We start from the raw sequence: 24,186 nt of genomic DNA, 5'->3' as shown, positions 1-24,186 counted from the left end.
TGACCCAGAGGTGAAAGGCTGTGTATTCCATTACTAATCCCCCGAGCTCTTCGGCCCCCTGAAAGTGATTCTTTGGTTTTATTATTGCAAAGGCCATTTATAAAATCATGAACTGGATTTAGGAAAGCAACCATGAAATAGCAAAAGACAACGAACTGATTGAAATTCCTTCAGTGTCCTGTGGGCTGAGGTCTCTCAGACAGCGGGACTGGGGGAAAGTTCTATATCGGCACTGCGTTCTGATTTCAGTGGCGTGACCAGCTCACTTAGATGTGGCAAGGTCAGATCCACTGACCATGCCTTGAGGAACTAAATCCCAAGTAAAGAAAATGGAAAAGCAAACTATGAAATAGCCAATAATCCTTTATTTTGCACTTCCCCACCCTCATTCCTCTCCAAAAAGCACTAATGGGGTAGATTCTGTGCATGTGAAAATATTGTATAAAGTATTTAGGATGATCTCAAATTAATAGAACAAAACCACGTATCTCAACATAGATGCTTTCTTTGTAGGCATAGAAAAATGTTGGCTTCTAGAACAAGGAGGGCAATGAAATACTGTACTTGAGAGGGTGACACTGATCTGCAATTTAACATTCACGGCAGAAAACCTCATTTCTCTAACCACACAATATGTTTTAAAATATGATTAATTCATACACTAATATCAATTTACTTGGCATTTAAAAAAAATCACAATTTCTATTAATATATTTGTATTAGGTTCAAAGCCCATATTCTAGCATTCAAGATATCCATTACACTGGCCCAAGTTGGGATTATTTCAAAATCAAGTAAAAGTCCATATTTATTCCAAAGTTGCTAAAATATGCTAATAAAATTAAATTTGATGTTTTACATTAAAAATAAAATATTTGGTTTCTCTCTCAGACATCTATTAACATATAATAAATAGTGGGCAGTATAGTAATATAATAAAGTTTTGTGATACCCTGAAATTTGATGAGTTTTCTTTAAAAAAAATTGCATAATATACTTCATTTCAGCCTTAAACCACAATATCAATGAACAGATTTGCAGAAATAAAACAATATAAACACAAAATGCTACAGTATTTTTTTTTTTTTTTACTTTCGGGGAATCTACATGTCCTTTGAAACAAAAGGAAGTCAAAGAAATTTACAGAAATAGAAGAGATAACAAAACAATTTCAAATCACAAGCCATAGACTTAAATTGCCTTGTTTTCCTTCCAACTGCTCAGGTCCTCCCCTCAGTGTTCTGCGAGGGTTCAGCTCAAGGTAGGTAACTTTGAACTTACGTATGGCTCTTTTTTTTCCAGCCTTCTTTGCTTATGTACAGCAGTAATTACAGACGTGGCTGAAACCGCAGCGCGTTTCACAGAAAGCCAGAATTAAACACGATAAAAATTTTTTTAAAAATAACTACTTCATAAATATTTATTATTTACATTAGGGGAGATCTCCTGGTGTGCAGAGTTTTCATACAAGCTGATGAGATGGGTAAGCCATGAGAAGACCACCGGCAGTTTGGAGGAAAGGGCAAAGCTGGGGGACGACAGAGAGAGAGGACAGGTGAGAGAGTCAACAAAATCAAATTGTAGAAGAGCCAACAGGACATGATAGAAACCTTTTTCTTAAAAAATATAAGGTATTTCACAAAAAGCCTGAACATTTTACATGTTAGTACTAAAAACAAGGGGTGGGGTGGGGGAAGCTTCATATATTTTTCATCACAAAAATATTTACTGACACTCCCCCTGGAGTTTTCTTTCATGTGATTACGATTATCTGACTACAGAGGGGAGGAGGCTGGAGACACATACAGCCGACCCACGTCACCCTCGGGCGCGGTCAGGGCGGGCCACACGCCATCTTCTCAGCTAACACCTTACGGAAAAGGCCCTGGAGAGAATTGAGGAAAATCGAAAGGAAAGATTATAGTCTTTTTATTAATAATACTTGTCACTGGTAATAGGAAACGGAGGCGAGGCCTCCCCCCCCCGCCCCGTGCATGAGAGTCTTTCTCCGGGGGCGACCACGTGGCCCTCGGCCGGGGGCCCTCGCAGAGCCCCCGGGGGTGGGGGGCACGTGTCCTGTCCTCAGTCTGGCCGGGCTCAGGGTCCGGGGCCATGCGGTGGGCGTGGGCGGGGGCACCCCCGCTCCAGGCATCAGTGCGCCCGGTGCTTCCGCTTCTTGTGCTTTTTATCCTTCTTCCTGTTGGAGCACTTGGGGCAGAACCACTGCATCTCTTCCGGGGGCGCGGCCATGATCCCCACGCAGGGCCTACACGGGAACCAAGCAAAAGGCGCTTGAGACAAACAGGCTTCAGCGACACACATCTTCTCATCCTACGTTTTTCAGGAATTTCACATCATTCAATAACCTGTTAGGTTTATGGCTTTGATCCCTGTGTTGGGAAGATCCCCTGGAAGAGGGAAAGGCTACCCACTCCAGTATTCTGGCCTGGAGAATTCCACGGACAGTGTAGTCCATGGGGTCACAAAGAGTCAGACACAACTGAGTGACTTTCACTTTCAAGGTGCATTTACCGGACACCCAAGTCATCAGCTCTGGCGGACAGACGCTGCTGCTCTCCTGCTGGGCGTGTGGGAGATCACCTTACACGAGCCCCTTCCCCAGGCCCTGCTGGAGACATTAATTAGCTCATTCATCCTTTCAGCCAGAAACAGTCTAATTCTCCTGAGCCACGGCTTTGTTTTTATCTCAGAGACATTGTATAGCATGTGACTAAGTGGATGCCTATCTTTTCATATCTGATATATTCAAGATAACACAGCGAGGCGGTCTGCATGCGTCCTGATGCTGCACCTTCAGTTTGGGGAGGGCGCTGAGGAGCCGGGGAAGCCACTCAAGCTGCCCCTGTACTCCTGCACTTTATGGCAGTGTTTACGGGGTCCCTCAGTGTTTCTGCAGCTGCTACAGAAAATAACTGACAAGACAGGGAAGGGAACCAACCCCTTGTCTCTCCTTTTCCCTTTCTAAAGAATACGTGCACGAAGAGACACACTGAATTTAGGCTGAAGAGCCACAGTCTGAAGACTAATTTTTGCAAACAATAGGAACGCCATTCTCTTGGCACAGGGATTCTGCTCCAGACGCTCTTCCCGGGAGACAGCTGCCCTGGGAGAAGAGCCTGCATGGGCGGGGGCCACGCGTGTGCTGAGCCTCTCCCTCCATGTCCCGCAGGGGACTCACCAGTGGTACCAGTCGTCACAGTCGTCACAGCCGATCATGGGGCTCCCATCGTCGGGCTTGTTGCAGCCGGGACAGATCCAGATCTGGTTTCCCCACTCGTCTCGGATCTGGGGTGGGGGTGGGGGGTGGAGGGAAACCAGAGAGGCATTGAGAAAAAAGAAATCCCGAAAAGGGCATTATAAGGATTACCTACACCCTGTGGAGCTAATAGACTGACAGACTAAACGAACAGACAGGAAAACCCAGGAGCTAACAATTCATTAAAGCTGTGATCATGGTCCTCACTTTCCTGGCATCATACGGGGAAAAAAATGCTACAAACAGTTCAATGATAAGACCTTTCTTCTACTTTTTTCCTTTTTTTTCCCCACATTGCATGGCTTGCAAAATCTTAGTTCCCTGACCAGGGACTGAACCTGGGCCCTGGCAATGGAAGTGCCGAGTCCTAATCACTAGGCCATCAGGGAACTCCCAAGACATTTCTAATGGCTATTTTAAACTGTCGTTTGAAAGTCATAAAAACAAAACATTTGATAATCATTTCTGTGAGCCATGTGACCTACAGTCACCTTTATCTAAAAAAATACTGAAACACAGGTTCTGAACGACTACTAATGCCTGATACTTCTGAAAGCTACCTAGCTCAACTCTGTGTTGTTCCCTCCATTGCATTCACAGGTCTGGAATTAATACATGCGACCTATGTGCATATATCGCCTTATTACTTATTAGCCAAACCCTCCTCCTGAACTGGCTGATAAGATCAAGGATATAAAAGAGTTGTTACTAAGTAACTTTCCATTCCCTTTATGACATTTTCAGCAAAGTACAATCAACTAAAGGGCAAATGAAATAAGGGATGCAGGAGGCCAAAGAGCCACACGTTTTCATGTTATTTTGCAACAAACATGCTGTGCTCTGGACTTGACTTAGCAGTTCCAAATAAGAAGCATTCCCAACTGAACCACCTCCTCAAATTCCACATGAACAAGACCAATCTGGAAGAGACAATTCTATGACAGGCTTTCAAAGCCAGCAATAACTAAGAGTTAATTTTTTAAAGTTTTGCTGATCACACAGCATATAATTTCATCCAGTTGATTTTGAAAGCTGTAGTCTCTCCTGGTACGTTCAGATACAACACTGACTGGATGTGCAGAAGAAAAACAGTTTTTTGTGTTTGTGTGATGGGTGTATGGGGGGCAGAGACGGTTCATTCTAACTCACGGAATTCTAACTATTTTAAGGTCTGCCATTCTGGGAAGTCTCTGCAAGAGCAGACAAGGCTATAAAGGTTTCCTGAACAACTCTGTAGGCAGCCACATCCCTGACCCGGGCCAAGTCTCCAGTTTCAAGCAGAGAGAACACCAGTCGGCCTGTGCCAGCTGTCTGGGGTGAAGGCCAGCCCAGTACCCTGTGCCCTGAAGCTGCCATGCCTGCCCTGTCCTGCTGCTGATTCTTGAAATTAGGAGGCCGTGACCCTGTGACCTGAGAAATCTGCTACAGCGCCCAGCCCCTCGCAGTTTACTAGGCTCCTTCGAAAACACCTGACTTGGTCTCATCCTCCTAAAACAATGCTTGGGTAGGTTAGAAACGGGGAGACTGGAGCTGAAGGAATGTCAGTGCCAGTTCTAGTGTCATAACAGATTGGGCAGCAACAAAATCGGCCTGTGTCCTTCCTTCAAATCACACAGTTTGTCAGAAGCTTTTCATCTACGCTGTTTATGCAAGTCTGATCTATCTCCAGGGAGTTGACTCAAAAATCCACTGGAGAATCAGATTTTAGAGCTAGAACACACCATAGGGATCACCTAGCCTAACAATCCCTGGTTACAGCTAAAGAAATGGAGGTTAAGGAGATCAAGCATAAAGTCCTCCCCGATTTACCCATCTTGGGGTGACGTGGCCTCAATTAAACACCTGTGGCAACTGGTCCTTGAATGCACTGATTTAATGACCACAGATGTTTGTACCATGTCTTCCACTGTTGTCTTGAATTGCCAATTTAATATTTTCTCATTAATATTTCATGCCTTTATATCCTCTCTGAAGACTTCTGAGACTTTCTTCTTATCCTCTGTATCATGATAGTGCCTCAAACACTTAATGATTCATTGAAATTTCCTTTCAAAATGCCCGTATTTATGTATAGAAATGTAATACTTGCACGATTTTCAACGACAACGGCAGGAGTCCGAGCCTGTCGCCTCCCAGGCACATCTATTCTGAAAGATTCGTGCCACCACCAGGCGGACACACCTCAGGCTACATGCTTGGTGGTCTCACAGTGTCGGCTCCCTGAGGACCGCCACGTGCCTGAAATCTTTTTGTTATGTGCTCGTGTGAAACACTACGTAGCCCAAAGAGCCGATTTATTACTCAGCTGAATGCAGGGCTTGAGCTAGACCTGATAGTACCCAGCAGGGAGGAAACATGAGAAAACCGTCTCGTGACAACCGTGCGAATGCATCTGTCAAGGTGAGTTTTTCCACCTGAAGACAGGCTGGGACTCAGCAAGTTCTGTGGTTGACAGGTTCATTTCCGTTCATTTTGCAGGCCCTGATACGTTCTGGACCTCAGCCAGTGAGATACTATAATCAGTGCTCCTGCTTAGAAAGAGCGACTGGCCCATGAAATGTGTGCACGCCATGCTAATTATTCTCTGAAGTGAATCACTGCTTGATCAAGAAAGTCAATGAGGAGTTTGACTGTCACTATTCACCTCTATATTTATACACGGATTGTGCTGTATATATGTTTATGTGTGTGTGTGTGTGTGTGTATATATATAGTTATATTCCAAAACAATGACGAATAACAAAAACAATGCTCTGACATTATTTATGGAGACTATGCAAACATCCTAACACAATACTTTCAGCCAAAGGCTTGAAAATGCAATGAACATGCCTTTCCAGTCATGAACAATTGCTTCTGAAATTCAATGATGGTACATCTGACACTGCTTTTTTAATTGGAAACATTTTCATGAGCAAAGAGTGAGCTCTTAAGTGACTTTCTCTTAAATACTCCCCAAAACAGAAAGCAGCTCACCACGTAAGTGCTGACTGTCTCCGTGACCACACTGCGGACGGGGGCTTTGGAGCTGGCGGCTCCCGAAGCAGCAGGTGCTGGGTCGGGCATCCCGGCGAGGGGCGTGCTGGCCGGGGCCAGGAGGGGCAAAGGCACCGGGGCAGGGGTGACGTGCATGGGGGCCGGGGCGGGGGCTGGGGCAGGTGGCGGCGTCTTGGGTCTGTTCAGAGAAGGCGCCGGCTTAGCCTCGGGGGCTGGGACCACTTTGCTGATGACACTGTCAACAAAAGAGAGAAAAGGAAAAATCAAAACACACAGTTGAGTCAAGCCAGGTAGCTACAAACACAATGGCACGATCACTCGGTTCTTCTAGCAGCAAAAGGCTTCTCGGAGAGTGCAGAGAGAGACAGAGCGCAGGCTGCAAGGCTCTTGCCCAAGCTACTTCTCCACGATCAGGGCAGGGAAGACAGGCTGGGCAGCGGGAAGTAGGCAGGGGCTCCAGCTTCTTTCCATGGTCAGAGCTGCCCGCTGCTCGGTTTCTGCATCAACACTGCCTTCTTCATAGAACTCATGCCGGGGAAGAAGAACTAGACTCAGGACCAGGAGGTCCGAGGTCAAACCCTACGTCTTCCACAGGCTGGCGTGTGACCTTACGAAGTCACTTAAAAGCACTTGTCACTGAGCACCTCTAAGCAGTCAGGTGTTATACTAGGTACTTCCCACACATTACCCCATTCAGTCCTCAGGGCAACTTCAAAGAAGCTGCAGTGACCCTTGTTTTATAAACAAGGAAACAGGAGTAGAGAGAGAAAGGAGTTTGGGTAAATGAGTGGCAGGCTTTGAACTGAGGCCTGCCCATTTGGTCCTCAAACTATTTCTTTTTTTTTTTTTTTAACACAAAGTTCCTTTATTTGGCAGGGGGCAGTATATATCATTTCAAGTATAGAGAAAATGTATTTATTTCTGGTCTCTCTCCTTCTCTCCTCCAGAAGGGTCCACTGTCCCCCGGCTAGCAGGTGTTTCCATATTTCTGTTCTTTGAATTTTTTCTGCAGATAAACAGTGCATCCTACTGCTGTTTTAGGCATTTCGAGTATATAAACAATTCACATTCTATTTATCGTTGGTAACAAGCTTTCCTCATGTAGTTTTTTGTAACTGAGATCTAACCAACAGGTAACCTCGTGTAAGTCTGACTGCACAATGCGTCGGTTTGACATTCGTATATTCCAATCTGATTACTGCCGTGGCTCAGCTAATACCTGTAACACTTCATGTCATGTAATTATCATTTCTTTTTCTCTGAAGAGGACAGTTTGGATCTAGTGTCTCCCTTACCTTCAAGGCTTGTGAATGGTACCCATGAAAATGGTTTAGCATTAGCACTGAAGCCAATGGATGTAAACAGACTGCTGATCAGTTTATGGGGCAATACCTGAGCTCTCAAAATACCTACCAGAACAAATCTGCTTATTTTCCAATTTAGAGAAATGGCACTTTCATGAAAATAACTAATAAAGATAATCCTTCCAAATGCCTATTCCTCCAATTCAATTGAATTACTCTAGTTCAATTAATTACTCCTTTAAATATGGTACGTATTGAGATATACATATACATATATTTACATATTTATTTCTCATTCAAATTTTCTAAGTAGCAAAAGTAAAAACACTAAAGTGGGTACTCAGTGTTGATGAGACAAAATATGTACTAATTTTTTGCTTCCAGGAGATCAGACTGGAGTTCAGTTCAGGCGCTCAGTCGTGTCCAACTCTTTGTGGCCCCATGAACTGCAGCATGCTAGGCCTCCTTATCCATCACCAACTCCCAGAATTTACTCAAACTCATGTCCATTGAGTCAGTGATGCCATCCAACCATCTCATCCTCTGTCATCCCCTTCTATCTTTCCCAGCATCAGGGTCTTTTCAAATGAGTCAGTTCTTCGCATCAGGTGGCCAAAGTATTGGTATTTCAGCTTCAGCATCAGTCCTTCCAATGAATATTCAGGACTGATTTCCTTTAGAATGGATTGGTTGGATCACCTTGCAGTCCAAAGGACTCTCAAGAGTCTTCTCTAACACCACAGTTCAAAAGCATCAATTCTTCGCCACTCAGCTTTCTTTATAGTCCAACTCTCACATCCATGCATGACTACTGGAAAAACCATAGCTTTGAGTAGATAGACCTTTGTCGGCAAAGTAATGTCTCTGCTTTTTAATATGCTGTCTAGGTTGGTCATAACCTTTCTTCCAAGGAGCAAGCGTCTTTTAATTTCATGGCTGCAGTCACCATCTGCAGTGATTTTACAGCCCAAGAAAATAAAGTCTCTCACTTTCTCCACTGTTTCCCCATCTATTTGCCATGAAGTGTTGGGACCCGATGCCATGATCTTAGTTTTCTGAATGTTGAGCTGAGTTTTAAGCCAACTTTTTCACTCTCCTCTTTCACTTTCATCAAGAGGCTCTTTAGTTCTTCTTCACTTTCTGCCATAAGGGTGGTGTCATCTGCGTACGTGAGGTTATTGATATTTCTCCCGGCAACCTTGATTCCAGCTTGTACTTCACCCAGCCCAGCGTTTCTCATGATGTACTCTGCATATAAGTTAAATAAGCAGGGTGACAATATACAGCCTTGATGTATTCCTTTCCCTATTTGAAACCAGTCTGTTGTTTCATGTCCAGTTCTAACTGTTGCTTCCTGACCTGCACACAGACTGGTGTTATGCAGGCTCTAAAGGGACCTGCCTTTCCCAACTCTTTTGAAATCCACAAGAAAACTGATGAGAATTTGAAAGCTATTGTTGATTCCAGCTGCTCCGTTACTTTTGAGGTAACTGGAGGCAGAGTTTTAAGAACAACTTTTTTATTATCGCTTTAATTTTGAACATTATCGAAAAAATAGGTAACGGTATCACATAATTTCTCCTCAGCTGTAACACAAATTGCCATCATCCCTCAATCTAATCTGATCATCATAAAAATAATTTTGGGTCCCCACTGGTCTTCACCATCGACCTTTGTTGCTTCCTGCTTTCAGACATTGCCTTCTCTGTTCTCCCCACCCCGGAACTCTACCAGGGGCAGTTTAAAGATCCTCACCAGTCAGCAATTGTGCGCAAACACTGTGAGGCCGGCCATCAGAATCATCAAAGGCCAACGGCAGGCTACTCACCGCTCGAAGTTCACAAGTTCCCTCACAATGGCTCATTTACTCGCCCTTAGAAGCCAAGAGCCATTTTTAAATGGCAACAAAATGATGCCATCGGTAAAATCTACTTGTAAGAGCCTCCGTGAATTTTACATCAATTTTTCAACAGGGAAGTTGTTTGATGTTTTGGAGAAAACTCACTTTGATAAAGCTGCTGCTGCTGCTGCTAAGTCGCTTCAGTCATGTCCGACTCTGTGCGACCCCACAGACGGCAGCCCACCAGGCTCACCCGTCCCTGGCATTCTAACTTGCTTTTCTTCTTCATATTTAAACCTCTGATCGATCTCAGCAATTCTGTGCATCTTTTGAGACACACATGAAACAGATTCCCATGGTGCACTGTAAACTAACCCCTCCTTATCAAAAGGAGACCCCTGAGCTTTCACTATGTATTAGTGTGGCTGTCGTACTAGCATTGTTGCATCAGTGGTCATAAGACATCACAGTTCTGCATTCTTACTTTTCTTTTGAAAGTCCCAGAGATACTAGGCCCGAGAGTGGTAGGCTGCCTCCAGCAGCCCCTCCCGCCCTGGGGTAGTCTCCTCACAGCCTGGGTGGGCTCTGACTTGAACGGCTGCTAACAGGCTATTGTGAAATAACTACACGTGACGTCCAGCTAGGTCATGAGAGACACTGCGGCGCCTGTCTTGCTCTCTTTCGGATCAAGAGCTCTGGGGAAGCCAGAGGCTAAGTCATGACGATGCTGAATCTGCCTTAGGAAGAGGCCCACATGACTGGTCAGTGGGGCCTCCTGCCCACAGCCACGTGTGAGCCCACAGGCCATTCTCCAGCCCTGGGGAGGCCTTCCAGTGACCGAGGCCCAGGGCAGTGGCTTGATGGAGACTGGAGTCAAAACCACCCCCAATTCCTGATCCACGGGAAACTGGGAAGTAAGACAGGTTTGTGGCTTTAGCTGTTAAGTTTTGGGGTCATTAGTTATGTGGAAATAGAAAATTAATATACCAAGTATTTAATTAGTATTTAATTCATCTCAATTAGAAACAAAAATAAATACCTAGAATTTAGGAGAAATTATATTTGAGAGCATCAGGACTTAAAACAATGAACTGTAACACAGTCATTTCCATATTTCACATGTGATCAAAAGGAACAAATACCCAAACACAATTATGAGAATTGGTGTTATGTTGATTCTTCAAATCAGTCATTATCCTTCTTCTTCTTGATCCTTGCAGCTCAAATCTGAGTGTTCATATAATTAGCACATAACTGCAAATGGAGTTAATGCCTCAAGCTCATGGCTTGCCTCTTGAATATTTACATCATCTTATCTTATCATAGCCCAAGTACATACCAAGTGGCAAACATTTTATCTTTTAATTCAGGCATGACCTATTTGAAAAATGAAACAGATTGCATGAAGTAATTAGAGGAAAATATAGCCACCGTAGAGTGTTCCTTTCCAAAGGAGATCCCCAAGTGATTAGACTTCTATTGTCAGATGTTCAAAATCTGTAAAATGGCTTAGAAGGACAAGAGTGCTTAGATAAATAAAAATGTATATTTCTTCACAGTATTTTCAGAAAGATAGACAAAAAGATAATTTAAAAAAGAAACAAAAATGGTAAGGTATAAAGCCATGAGGATAAAAGCGGAGGGATAGGATGGAGAGCAAGACTTCTCTGAATACATCTTATTATACAGTCTCAACTTTGGAGGCAAGGAAATGTCTTACATATCCAGAAATTTTAAGTTATAAAACTGCCTACAAGTAAAAAATAAACAGAAAAGAATGAACCTCAATGTATATCTTGTTGGTGACACAACCAGCCACAGACACACACACACACACACACACACACACACACACACACACACACACAGTGACTTCAGGAGGACAGCACTTGAAACTCTCCTCAAATTCAGCTCCACCCAAGTCTTTTCTGATCCTTCTGGGCTGGAAGTAATCAACTTGAACATCTGGATCAGTTGAGATGTATCTCTTACAGACTTTCACACTTTCTACCTTCTGCTATGATTGTTTCTGTCTATGTTCCTGAGAGAAGACACAACATCTGATCCAAATTTGCCGCTTGCACAAGTGTATTTCTGACAGTTTTACTATGTATATAATCAAAATTAGTATTTTTCAAATGCAAAATAATTTTTAAAACATGAAAGACCATGAAGCTGGTTTCCAGGACAAAGGTCAGGGTTCTTTTGTAAAGAAAAAAAACAAATTCCCCACAGTCAGAACTTGTAAAAGATATTGTGATGTTAGAAAAGCTTCTGCTTCTCTCCAGCAAAGAAAGGGTGCCTTCAATAAGAAAAAGCCAAACCAAATGAAACTGAACGGTCGGGACTGATGAAACCTCACTTTTAATACTTTCTGGGCCAGGAGTCTACAGAGGAGGATAAGATGCTTACACATGAAAGTATGCAAGTTAACTATAAAAGATGAGCAAGCATCATTCACTCGTTCATTCACTCATTGTAGGGTTAAATAACATTCCAGTTATATGAAAACATGGAAAGCAGGGAGATGATATTCAGTGGACTAGAAAAATGAACAAGATTGGGATTAAGATCTGTGTCTCACTGTAGCGTTGTAATATTCAGTTATGACTGAGGTTGTGCTTGGAAAACCCAACGATACTACTTTAAAATATATTAAAATTTGATAATAGCTGTTGTGTCTTTATCCAAAATGATCATGCTTTACATGAACTTTTACCTTCCTCTGTAAATAGCATGAAAAAAAATATTTATAGCCTGTGCTACACATGTAGATGTATGTTGTTGCTGTTGTTGTTTTAGTCACTAAGTCATGTCTCTTTTGTGACTCCATGGACTGTAGCCCACCAGGCTCCTCTGTCCATGGGACTATCCCAGTAAGAATACTGGAGTGGGTTGCCATTTCCTCCTCCAGGGGATCATCTTGACCCAGGGATCAAACCTGGATCTCTTGCTTGGCAGGCAGATTCTTTACCCCGAGCCAGCAGGGAAGCCCAGAGAGATAAATACACACACACACACACACACACATATATATATATACTTCCACCTTTGTGGGCTAAAGAAGCAGAAATAACTGATAAAAATTCTAAGCACATGTTTGAAATGCCTCTCTGGTCCTCCCACTTAGGCTTTCTAGCAGGTACCTGGGCAGACTAGGCCACATCTTGGGGAGAAATCTGAGCTGGAAGGAAAGATTTGGGAATCATCACCGCCTAACTTTGAAAAGAACAAAAAAAGAAAATTTAGGGAGAAAGAACAGAGTGGTGGATCAAGGGCAAGAAGAGAAAGTGATCAAAGAAAAACAGAAGCAATGATGGAGAAAGAGAGCATCGTGTCAAGGAAAACAAGGATGAGAGGTTTTCAAAAAGGCTTTAGAAGGTATTGGAAGAACAGGAAGGATGAAGTCTCAGGGCTGCGGCATTGTCTCAGGATGCATTTAATCATCTTAATGAGAAGCTTTGGGAAAGTTTCCAGAGCAGAAACCAGGATGTGGTGAGTTGAGGAATAAAATGGGGGGCGGCGGGCAGAACTGGAAGAAAGTCCATATAAGGAATACGCTTTGAAAAGTGAAAATGAGAAGAGGCATCTACGTGACCTTTCCCTCACCTGGAGGGGAGGCTGGTGGGCATGTGTGTGTGAGGGTCAGGATGGTAGAACCCAAGGGAAGACTGGAGAAGGGAAGAGAAGATGATACAGATGGGAGGAGGTAACAAAGGAGGTGGGGGGGGGGGGGTGGGGGGCGGCGAAGGGCAGGGCCAGGAAAGGTGGGGATGGAGAAGGAGTGACAGGTCCTGAAGGTCAGGAGGGATGCTGGGCTCCTTCCTGGACCAGGCTGAAGGACACGCTGTGAGGACAGATGCAGCTCTGGAACCCGGAAGAGTGAATCCAAACAGGGGTGATACGGCCAGTCAGTCCCCGCAGCGGCAAGTCCCTGAACCCAACCTGTGCGGGTTCTCCGTCACAGAGGTCGGGCTGGGACGTGAGTGTTCATCTCACAAGGAGGCCGGGGCGGGGACAGAGAGGAAGAAGCATCACACTGTGCCTCTAAAGTCCCTACGGAAATGTTTTAATATTGAAGTAAAAGTGTTAGCCGCTCAGTCGTGTCCGACTCTTTGCAACTCCACGACTGTAGCCTGCCAGGATCCTCTGTCCATGGGATTCTCCAGGCAAGAATTGTGGAGTGGGTTGCCATTCCCTTCTCCAGGGGGATTTTCCCAACCCAGGGATCAAACCTAGATCAAAACTCTTCTGCATAGCAGGCAGATTTTTTTACCATCGAGCCAGCCCTATAAAATGATAGGAAGGATAGGATGCGAAGGATTTAAATGATCTGTGTTGTTGTCAGTAATAAAAAGAATGTTCTCATTAGGAGGTCTACACTCTCTTTAAACACTAGAAGTGCAAGTAGTTTGATCTTTAGGGGAAATTATAGGTAAGACAGTATCCAAAAGGTTACCATGATATAGCTAAATTACCTCTGCCTGTCACAGGTTAAAGAACATTTAAATTCTGGAAGTTCACATCAGCTTTTTCTAGATAACAAATCTTAAGTACCTTCCTATATTCACTCAATTAGTGATCCTGGGCCTTGATAACACAGCAGAGAGGAACTTTCCAACTATCATTCAAATCATATCTAAAAAGGTGGTCATAAATATTTTAAAACCTAAGTGAACTAAATAAGACCTAGACCCATTAAGGATAAGATCTTTTACAACAAATTAAATAAAACAATTTATTGAAGTCTGGACGTAAGATAAGCTAGATTTACTAGCTGACCTTTTATTCATTTAAAGAACAAAATTAGCTCTAATTGCATTAGAATGGAATCCAGTAAATTTTCCCCAGTCTTCTAATGTGGCATCCGTGTAAGGACTGCTGTAATTGTTTACAAGTAAGATGGAAATGCTTTGATTATAATCTTTCCACTTGTTTTACTGGATAGTAAAAACATTTCCCAAAACCTGAAGCCAGTTTTTCTGACAGCATACTATTTTTTTTTTTCTCTTGGATACACTGTATCTTTGGCGATAGTCGACAAACTACCATGCATCAAGGGAAGAAATCAAACTTGGGGATTTCATCTAAACTTTAGCTGGGTAAAAAAGAGAGAGTGCTCTAAGAAGGTCAAGATCCTCCCAGTCTGGAAAATATCAGAAAAGGGCTGAAGACCCGAGCAAGAAAAATGTTAACGACCTGCTTCCTCTTGGAATTATAACTGAGATATATGGGTTTGGGTCTGTTGAATTTATCAATATAAGTACAAAAAGTAGCAAGAATAATGGCTACCACCCACAATTTGTGTTCTCATTGTTCAGCGGCTAGGAAATTTCATTTGTCATGGTACCATATTTCACTAGCATTAAAAATAAGTTATTTGCCATAGATTTTAAATACAGTCATTCTTAAGTTTTTTATCCTTATTTATTAATTTTTTGGGGCGTCACTGTTCTTTTAGATAGCTTCTCATACAGGCAAAATACCTATGAATGAAATGTTTCTGTGTCAGCGGCAAGTTAACCATGGCAAAGCAAAGAAAACTATCAACACTTTTCAATCTTTTTTTTTTTTTTAAATCAAAGCAGACAGTTTTACTGCAAGGGAAACAAATTAAAAATAGAAGAACAAAAGGCTTTCCAAGTCTGACGGGACGATGGTCTGAAATGTTCTTGAACTTTATTTCTAAAGGATCATCTTTTTTTTTTTAAACAAGCTCCCTTGCTCTGCCTCTTCAACATGCTTTTATTAAAACATGAACTTGACTGCCTTTCTAAGAAAAGCATATCAATCGTTTCTGCCTGCCCCTCCCCCTTATCCCAGTGGGAGCGCCCTTCTCTGCTTCTGGAACCTACCAGCCCTTTCCAACAGGGCTCCACGCCCTCCCACTGGGGCTGGCTGGCTCCAGAATGGGAGCCAACAAGGGGTGCTGTCAAGTGGGGGCGTTCAGCCTATGAGCACAGAAAGAACCACGCCGGCCAAGAGCAACCGGGACCATCTCTGCCTCCACACAGTGGCCAGACAGAGAAAAAGGAAGTGAGCAGAGTCTCAGTGACACTTTTTGAACCTTGGTTGAAGTCACCTTGCCTAAAGTCAAATAAACCGCTTTAACCCTGGATTGAGCTAGTTTGATTAGGGTTTCTGTTACTTGAGCCCAGAATCCTGACTAATAGAAAGCAGGAGAAGTGTTTCAGCTGGAGAAAGGAGGACTCTTTATGAAGCACCTGCACTGCGTGCGCTTCAAGGCTACACCCTTGGAACAAGGGGTTGGTCTAAGAAACAGTCAAAGAAAAAAATGCCTTTCATCTGCTGTAAAAGCTGCTATGGAAGACAGCTATTTTGCCATCAGGTTCCTATGGAAATAAAACTTCAAATTTAGCATCTTGAAAAACGTCTCTCCTGAGAAACTAAGGGGTACCTTCTTTTTTTAAAAATGTATCTCACTCTGCCCTTATTGCTAGGAAGTCGTGATCATATCTGAAGTATAAATCTTTTTTCCTCACCTTGTTCTTGGTTTCCTAGTATTTTCCAGTATCTTTATGTTCTCTAAGTCACTCTTAAATTTATTTAAACTAGAAAAAAGCTACATATGAATAAACGACGTATTAAGTGTAGGAAAATACGCAGAAAGTGAAATAAAAATAATGTGCTATTATTTTTCTAAAGAACTTGCCACTAAAATACCACTATATACATTTTACCTATTAAATGTCTTTCAGTTAAATCTGGTTACATAAGAACATAAAATGCTTACCTTCTTTAAAAATATTTTAAATGGTTATTTTTGTAATTGTGCATAGTTATCCTCTATTTCTGGTTGTACTGTCAAAAAGAGTTAATCAGAAAAGTTTGGATCACAGAAAAGACAGCAAATATCTATACTTAACTTTACATTTTTAAAGGTTAACCATTTATTTTTCAGGATTAATGAGCAAAAAGTTTTAGCTTCCATTATTATGGTATATATTGGTAATTTAGAAATTACAACTATTAAGCAGCCTCAGTTCAAGAGGAAGGGGATATATGTATCTTTGGCTGATTCATGTTAATGTACGGCAGAAACCAACACAATATTGTAAAGCAATTATCCTTTAATTAAAAATAAATAAATTTTTTAAAAAAGAAGCCTCCTCCCAGGCATAAACTAAACTCTATAAACTGCAACAAAAAACTGAATTATTTACAGGAAAAGGAAAGCATCCAATTTTCAGCACCTCTGCTAAGAGAGCTCTGATTAATGAAAGAATTTCCTGAATTGTAAGAAATCTGATAATACTCATGGCTATGGTGACAAAGTGCTAGCAGAAGGAAAACTCTAGTTGCCAGCAGTAAAGTCATCAACGAAAAGTACTTTGGCAAATTGTGTGCATTTTGGGAAAAGGATTAAGCTTGTAACAGAGTATCTATTGTGTCCTCTCAGCCAAAAGGAAAGTTAGAATTATTAATGGTAATGATATTGCTTTCATGAAAGTGACACAGAACGATTCTGGGTCACTTGACCAAACACAGTATCGGGTATTATCTGGAACAATGACTGAGCATGCCTGGACGTGTGTACGCTAAGCCACTTAGTCGTGTCCGACGCCTTGCGACCCTTTGGACTGTAGCCCACCGGGCTCTTCTGTCCTTGGGATTCTCTAGGCAAGACTACTAGAGTGGGCTGCCGTTTCCTCCTGCAAGGGATCTCCTGACCCAGGGACTGAGCCTGTGTCTCTGATGTCTTCTGCATTGGTTCTTTACCACCAGCGCCACTTGGGAAGCTGGCTGATGTGTGGAGGGGCCCAACTCATTACCTGTCCCTGGTGAGCTCTCTGAGCCAGGGCAGCAGTGCCCTGAGAGCAGGACCAGCTCCAAGCTTCTCCAGTACAGCAGCCCCACCAACCAGGCCAAATGATACTGCTGGCAGGACAGCCACTCGGCCTGCGCCCCCAAAAGAGCCACAGGACAGACGGAGGAAAGGACAGACCCACCACCCCGGTGCCAGCGAGAGGAGAGCCTAAAGAGACACGGAGAAGCGTGAGGAGGGGAAGACCGCATAACCCCCAACCACCGTTACCCTCAAATCTTTACATACGAGGGCCTTTCCTCTTAATACTCTGCCAATACTTTAAGTTGCCTTTTTAAATGAGATGCTCCTTTAATAGAACTTTGCGCTTTATAAATATAACCTCACAGTTAACGCTCCATGTGTCTCTTCTGACAATCCTGTCTAAGCAGTCCTGCCCCTCAGATGCTCCCTCGCTTACACCACTGTGTTCTGTCCATATCCTTCACAGGAATGGCTAAATGCACGGACACCAAAAGTCAGCCCAATTTTCCTAGGCTTACTGAAAATAAACTGACTCAGTAATGACAAGACTGGGACAACAAATAACATGGCGACTGTGCTGCCACTTGGCCAGCCCATAGTGCCTCTGATCCCGAGGGGCACTCACCGTCCCTTCCAGCACCAAGTCCAGGGGGACCTCAACAGCATCCATACTGACCTGACCAATCTGATGTTAGGCGCTGCTCCCAGGCCAGCTAAACCTGCCTGCTCTCTCGGCATCACGGCAAAGCTTGGCCGTTAGGCCAGACTCAGTTATTCGTCGATTTACTTGAGTGCATTCTTTCTTCCCGTTCACACCACCCCTGCAAGCTACAGATGCTGAGTCTGTAACTTCAGGATCAGTATTTTAGTTTCCTTTTCAATATAGACTAAGGGGAACTCTGGGTCCTCATTCCTGGGATACCTGTTAAAGGAATCTGAGGTGCCTGGAGAGTCACCTTGAACTTTAACACAATCAGGAGGTGGCACTGGATCCCCACAGACCCTTTAAACCACACTCGGCAGGAGCGTTCAATCAAGGGGGACAAGGGCCCTCTGTCTGGCTTTCAGGAACAATAACAGAAGAGAGGAAACAGTCTAACCTCAAAGCACTTTCCTGGATCACGGGTCAGAGGCATCATTTCTTTATATAAGATTTAGAAACTAAATATTGTCCTAGAGATCTTCCAACAAGAGGGTATAATTTAAACCCTGTAAAGTGGTTTTTTTTCCCTATGGTTTCAAAAGACTCTACTCTCTGCCTGTTCTTCAGAAATAAACAACTCCTCCCCCTAGACTATTCAAACCCCCCTTTGAGTTCTAGTCTACTCATTAATTCCACTTCAAAAGAGCATCATTACAGCCCCAGGTGAATACAAACTACATAAAGCCATGTTTATATGAATCTACTGTCTCTTTTCCATCATTACTGCCAAGGAATAAGCCATGATCCCTATACTACAACAATAAAAGATTACTTTTAATTTCATATAATTTTCAAGTATCATAAAGTATTATCCTTTTAATTTCTTTCAGCCGAGCCATAAAAAACACACAGTGGGATGGACTGGCCCATGGCCGTAGCTTGTTGACCACTGATTTAGATTTAAAAGAACAAAAAAACAAAAAGACCCCTCTTTACTGATTATGTTGTATTTTATATAAAATCCTATTGCTTATAGCAATGGGGCTTGCATAACTCAATGAAGCTATGAGCCACGCCATGTAGGGCCACACAAAACAGGTTATAGTGGAGAATTCTTACAAAACGTGGTCCACTGGAGGAGAGAATGGCAAACTGCTCCAGTATTCTTGCCTTGAAGGTCCCGTGGACAGCATAAAAAGGCAAAAAAATAGGACACCGGAAGACGGGAATGCCTTCCCACCAGGTGGGAAGGCATTCAATATGCTATGGGGAAGAGTGGAGGGCAATTACTAATAGCTCCAGAAAGAATGCAGAGGCTGGGCCAAAGCAGAAGCGACGTCCAGTTGTGGATGTGCCTGGTGGTAAAAGTAAAGTCTGATGCTGTAAAGAACAATATTGCAGAGGAACCTGGAATGTTAGGTCCATGAATCAAGGTAAGCTGGATACGGTCAAGCAAGAGATGGCAAGAGTGAACATCCATATCTTAGGAATCTGTGAACTAAAATGGATGAGAATGGGCGAATTTAATTCAGATGACCATTATATCTACTACTATGGGCAAGAATCCCTTAAAAGAAATGGAGTAGCCCTCATAGTCAATCAAAGAGTCCAAAATACAGTATCTGCAATTTCAATAGTGACAGAACAATCTTGGTTTGCTTCCAGGGTAAACCATTCAACATAGTAATCCAAGTCTGTGCCCCAACCTCTGATGCTGAAGAACCTCAAGTAGACCGGTTCTCTGAAGACCTACAAGATCTTCTAGAACTAACACCAAAAAAAAAAGATGTCCTTTTCATCACAGGGGACTGGAATACAAAAGTAGGAAGTTAAGAGATAACTGGAGTAACAGGCAAGTTTGGCACTGGAGTACAAAATGAAGAAGAGCGAAGGCTAACAATGTTGCCAAGAGAACACCCTGGTCACAGCAAATAATTTTCAACAATACAAGAGACTACTCTACACATGGACATCATCAGATGGTCAATACTGAAAGCAGATTGATCATTCTACATCAGTAGTCAGTTCAGTTCAGTTACTCAGTTGTGTCCGACTCTTTGCAACCCCATGGACTGCAGCACACCAGGCTTCCCCGTCCATCACCAACTCCTGGATTATTTTGCATCTTTGCAGCCAAAGATGGGGAAACTCTATACAGTTAGCAAAAGTAAGACCTGGGGCTGACTGTGGCTCAGATCACGAGCTCCTTATTGCAAAATTCAGGCTTAAATTGAAGAATGCAGGGAAAACCACTAGGCCATTCAGGTATGACCTAAATCAAATCCCTTATGATTATATAGTGGGGGTGACAAATAGATTCAAGAGATTAGATCTGGTAAAGAGAGTGCCTATAGAACTATGGACAGAGATTTGTAACACTGTACAGGAGGCAGTGATCAAAACCATCCCAAAGAAAAAGAAATGCAAGAAGGCAAAGTGATTGACTGAGGAAGTCTCACAAATAGCTGAGGAAAGAAGAGAAGTGAAAAGCAAGGGAGAAAGGGAAAGAGCTAACCACTGGATACACAGTTCCAGAGAACAGCAAGGAGAGGTAAGAGGCCTTCTTCAATGAACACTGCAAAGAAATAGAGGAAAGCAATAAAATGGAAAAGATTAGAGATCTCTTCAAGAAGCAGAAGAGATTAAGAAGAGGTGGCAAGAATACACAGAAGAACTATACAAAAGATATATCTTAATGACTAGGATAACTAAGATCGTGTGGTCATTCACCTAGAGCCAGACATCCTGGAGTGTGAAGTCAAGTGGGCCTTAGGAAACATTACTACAAACAAAGTTAATGGAGGTGTTGGAATTCCAGATGAGCTATTTCAAATCCTAAAAGCTGAAGTTGTTAAGGTGTTGCCCTCAATATGTGAGCAAATTTGGAAAACTCAGCAGTGCTCACAAGCCTGGAAAAGGTCAGTTTTCATTCCAATCCCAAAGAAGGGCAATGCCAAAGAATGTACAAACTACCATATGACTGCACTCATTTCACATGCTAATTTTACATTTCACAAGGTAATGCTCAAAATCCTTCAAGCTATGCCTATGCTTCAGCAGTATGTGAACTGAGACCCTCCAGATGTACAAGCTGGGTTTAGAAAAAGCAGAAGAAGCAAGCAAAGCAACTGACAAAGAATTAATCTCAAAAATATATATGCAAAAAAAAAAAAAAAATATATATATATATAAGCAGCTCAACCAGCTCAATACCAGAAAAATAAACAACCCATTCAAAAAATGGGCCAAAGAACTAAACAGACATTTCTCCAAAGAAGACATACAGATGGCTAACAAACACATCAAAAGATGCTCAATATCACTCATTATCAGAGAAATGCAAATCAAAACCATAATGAGGTACCATCTCATGCTGGTCAGAATGGCTGCTATCAAAAAGTCTACAAACAATAAATGCTGGAGAGGGTGCAGAGAAAAGGGAACCCTCTTACACTGTTGATGGGAATGCAAACTAGTACAGCTACTATGGAGAACAGTGTGGAGATTCCTTAAAAAACTGGAAATAGAACTGCCATACGACCCAGCAATCCCACTGCTGGGCATACACATGGAGGAAACCAGAAATGAAAGAGACACACTTACCCCAATGTTCATCGAAGCACTATTTACAATAGCTAATCAAGTGTTCTTGCCTGGAGAATCCCAGGGACGGCAGAGCCTGGTGGGCTGCCGTCTATGGGGTCACACAGAGTCGGACACGACTGAAGTGACTTAGTAGCAGCAGCAGCAGGACATGGAAGCAACCTAGATGTCCATCGGCAGACAAATGGATAAGAAAGCTGTGGTACATATACACAATGGAATATTAACTCAGCTATTAAAAAGAATGCATTTGAATCAGTTCTAATGAGGTGGATGAAACTGGAGCCTATTATACAGAGGGAAGTAAATCAGAAAGAAAAACACCAATACAGTATATTAACGCATATATATGGAATTTAGAAAGATGGTAATGATGATGCTATATGCCAGACAGCGAAAGAGACATAGAAATAAAGAACAGACTTTTGGACTCTGTGGGAGAAGGCGACGGTGGGATGATTTGAGAGAATAGCACTGAAACGTGTCTATTATCATATGTGAAATAGATCAACAGTCCAGGTTCGATGCATGAGACAGGGTGCTCAGGGCCGGTGCACTGGGATGACCCTGAGGGATGGGATGGGGAGGGAGGTGGGTTCAGGATGGGGGACACATGTACACCCATGGCTGATTCATGTCAATGTATGGCAAAAACCACTACAGTATTGTAAAGTAATTAGCCTCCAATTAAAACAAATAAATTAATTTTAAAAAGATAAAATCCACCTCCCCAAATTTTTTTATTAGGGTATACCTGATTTACAATGTTGTGTTATCAATATCAATTTCTATTTCTAATACTGATGAATGGAAACACTGAGAAATCTTGTTCACATAAATAAGCAAACAGAAATGAAAAGTGATTTGTTATAGTAGGGACACTCGATTCTTTGAATGTCTTCTGAACTAAGTGCCAAAAATGAAAAAAAGAAAAAAGAAAAAGGAAAGGCAGAGGAACCAGAGAGCAAACTGTTAACATTCTTTGGATCATGGAGAAAGCAAGGGGATTCCAGCAAAACATCTACTTTAGCTTAACTGACTAGACCTCACTGACTCTGCTGAAGTCTTTGTGTGGATCACAAAAAACCCGTAGAAATTCTTAAAGAAAAGAAAATACCAGAAAACCTTACCAGTCTCATGAGAAACTTGTATGTGGGTCAGGAAACAATAGTTAGAACCTTACATGGAACAACGGACTAGTTCAAAATTGGGAAAGGAGTACATCAAGGCTGTATATTGTCACCCTGCTTATTTAACTTCTATGCTGAGTACATCATACGAAATGCTGGGCTGAATGAATCACAAGCTGGAACTGAGACTACCGGCAGAAATATCAATAACCTCAGATATGCAGATAATACCACTCTAATGGCAGAAAGCGAAGAGGAACTAAAAAGCCTCTTGATGAGGGTGAAAGAGGAAAGTGAAAAGATGGTTTGAAACTCAACATTCAAGAAAAGATCATGGCATCTGATCCCATCACTTCAGGGCAAATAGAAGGGGAAAAAATAGAAGCAGTGACAGATTTTCTTTTCTTGGGCTCCAAAATCACCGCGGATGGTCACTGCAGCCACAAAATTAAAAGACACTTGCTCCTTGAAAGGAAAGCTGTGACAAACCTAGACAGCACATTTAGAAGCAGAAACCTCACTTTGCTGACAAAGGTCCATAGAGTCAGAGGTATGGTTTTTCCTGTAGTCATGTATGGATGTGAGAGCTGGACCATAAAGAAGGCTGAGTGCTGAGGAACTGATGCTTTCGAATTGCAGTGTTGGAGAAGAGTTAAGAGTCCCTTGGACTGCAAGGAGATCAACCCTGAGTATTCACTGGAAGGACTGATGCCGAAGCTGAAGCTCCAATACTTTGGCCACCTGATGCGTAGAATCGACCCTCTGGAAGACCCTGATGCTGAGAAAAATTGAAGGCAAAAGGAGAAGGGGTTAGCAAAGGATGAGATGGTTGGACTGTACCACTGACTCAATGGACAAGAACTTGAGCAAACTCCAGGAGACAATGGAGAAGAGAGGAGTCTGGTGTGCTGCAGTCCATGGGGCCGCGAAGGGTCAGAGGGGACTTAGCAACTGAACAACATGTGCTGCAGTCCATGGGGCCGCGAAGGGTCAGAGGGGACTTAGCAACTGAACAACATGTGCTGCAGTCCATGGGGCCGCGAAGGGTCAGAGGGGACTTAGCAACTGAACAACATGTGCTGCAGTCCATGGGGCCGCGAAGAGTCAGAGGGGACTTAGCAACTGAACAACAACATGTGACTCGGGCCTCTTTTTCTTTCAAGTTTAAACTGTAATATATTTCACTTAATTTATTCCTTTCTTCATTATAAGTATATATTTCCTTGGGTCTGACTTTGGTCAAATGATTGATTATTCATATGATATGGGAGTTATTTCCCTAAATATCAGGAAGTTCACGTTACATGTTATACTTTCAAGGACAATTTGTCTAGACTGGGTACTATAATTTCCCTAATACTGGACATTCTGTTCCAGAGTCATAGGATCTATTTCTCACAACTTCCAATATCTTAGGTATATGAGTGATTTATTGAGAGGAAAAGGAATCAGTCAACCAAATACCTGAAAGATGCTTAAAGGCAGATGTGATGAATACTACTATCAATGCCTTTCTAAAAACCTTATTCCTCTACAGGAATAAGCAAGCCAAACTTGTATGTGTAAGGAAAGGTGAGGTAAT

At 42.6% G+C, this 24,186-nt stretch overlaps 1 protein-coding gene across 2 annotated transcripts in view; it reads right to left on the bottom strand.

Moving 5' to 3' along the window:
- Positions 1-1,091: 1,091 nt before the first annotated feature.
- TAF3 (TATA-box binding protein associated factor 3) overlaps positions 1,092-24,186 on the bottom strand; it is a 118,958-nt gene continuing 95,863 nt past the window's right edge. For both annotated transcript variants that reach the window (XM_052650729.1, XM_052650730.1), the window contains exons 5-7: positions 6,254-6,509; positions 3,200-3,306; positions 1,092-2,266 (exon numbers count right to left, since the gene is read on the bottom strand). In XM_052650729.1, coding sequence (XP_052506689.1) covers positions 2,152-2,266; positions 3,200-3,306; positions 6,254-6,509 — 478 coding nt within the window. In that variant the 3' untranslated portion in view covers positions 1,092-2,151. The remainder of the gene's footprint in view (positions 2,267-3,199; positions 3,307-6,253; positions 6,510-24,186) is intronic.

This window comes from Budorcas taxicolor, chromosome 13 (assembly GCF_023091745.1).
Source record: "Budorcas taxicolor isolate Tak-1 chromosome 13, Takin1.1, whole genome shotgun sequence".
NCBI classification, from domain to species: Eukaryota; Metazoa; Chordata; class Mammalia; order Artiodactyla; family Bovidae; genus Budorcas; species Budorcas taxicolor.
Note: the sequence above shows the minus strand (reverse complement) of the source record. Positions and strands in the feature narration are given on the sequence as shown.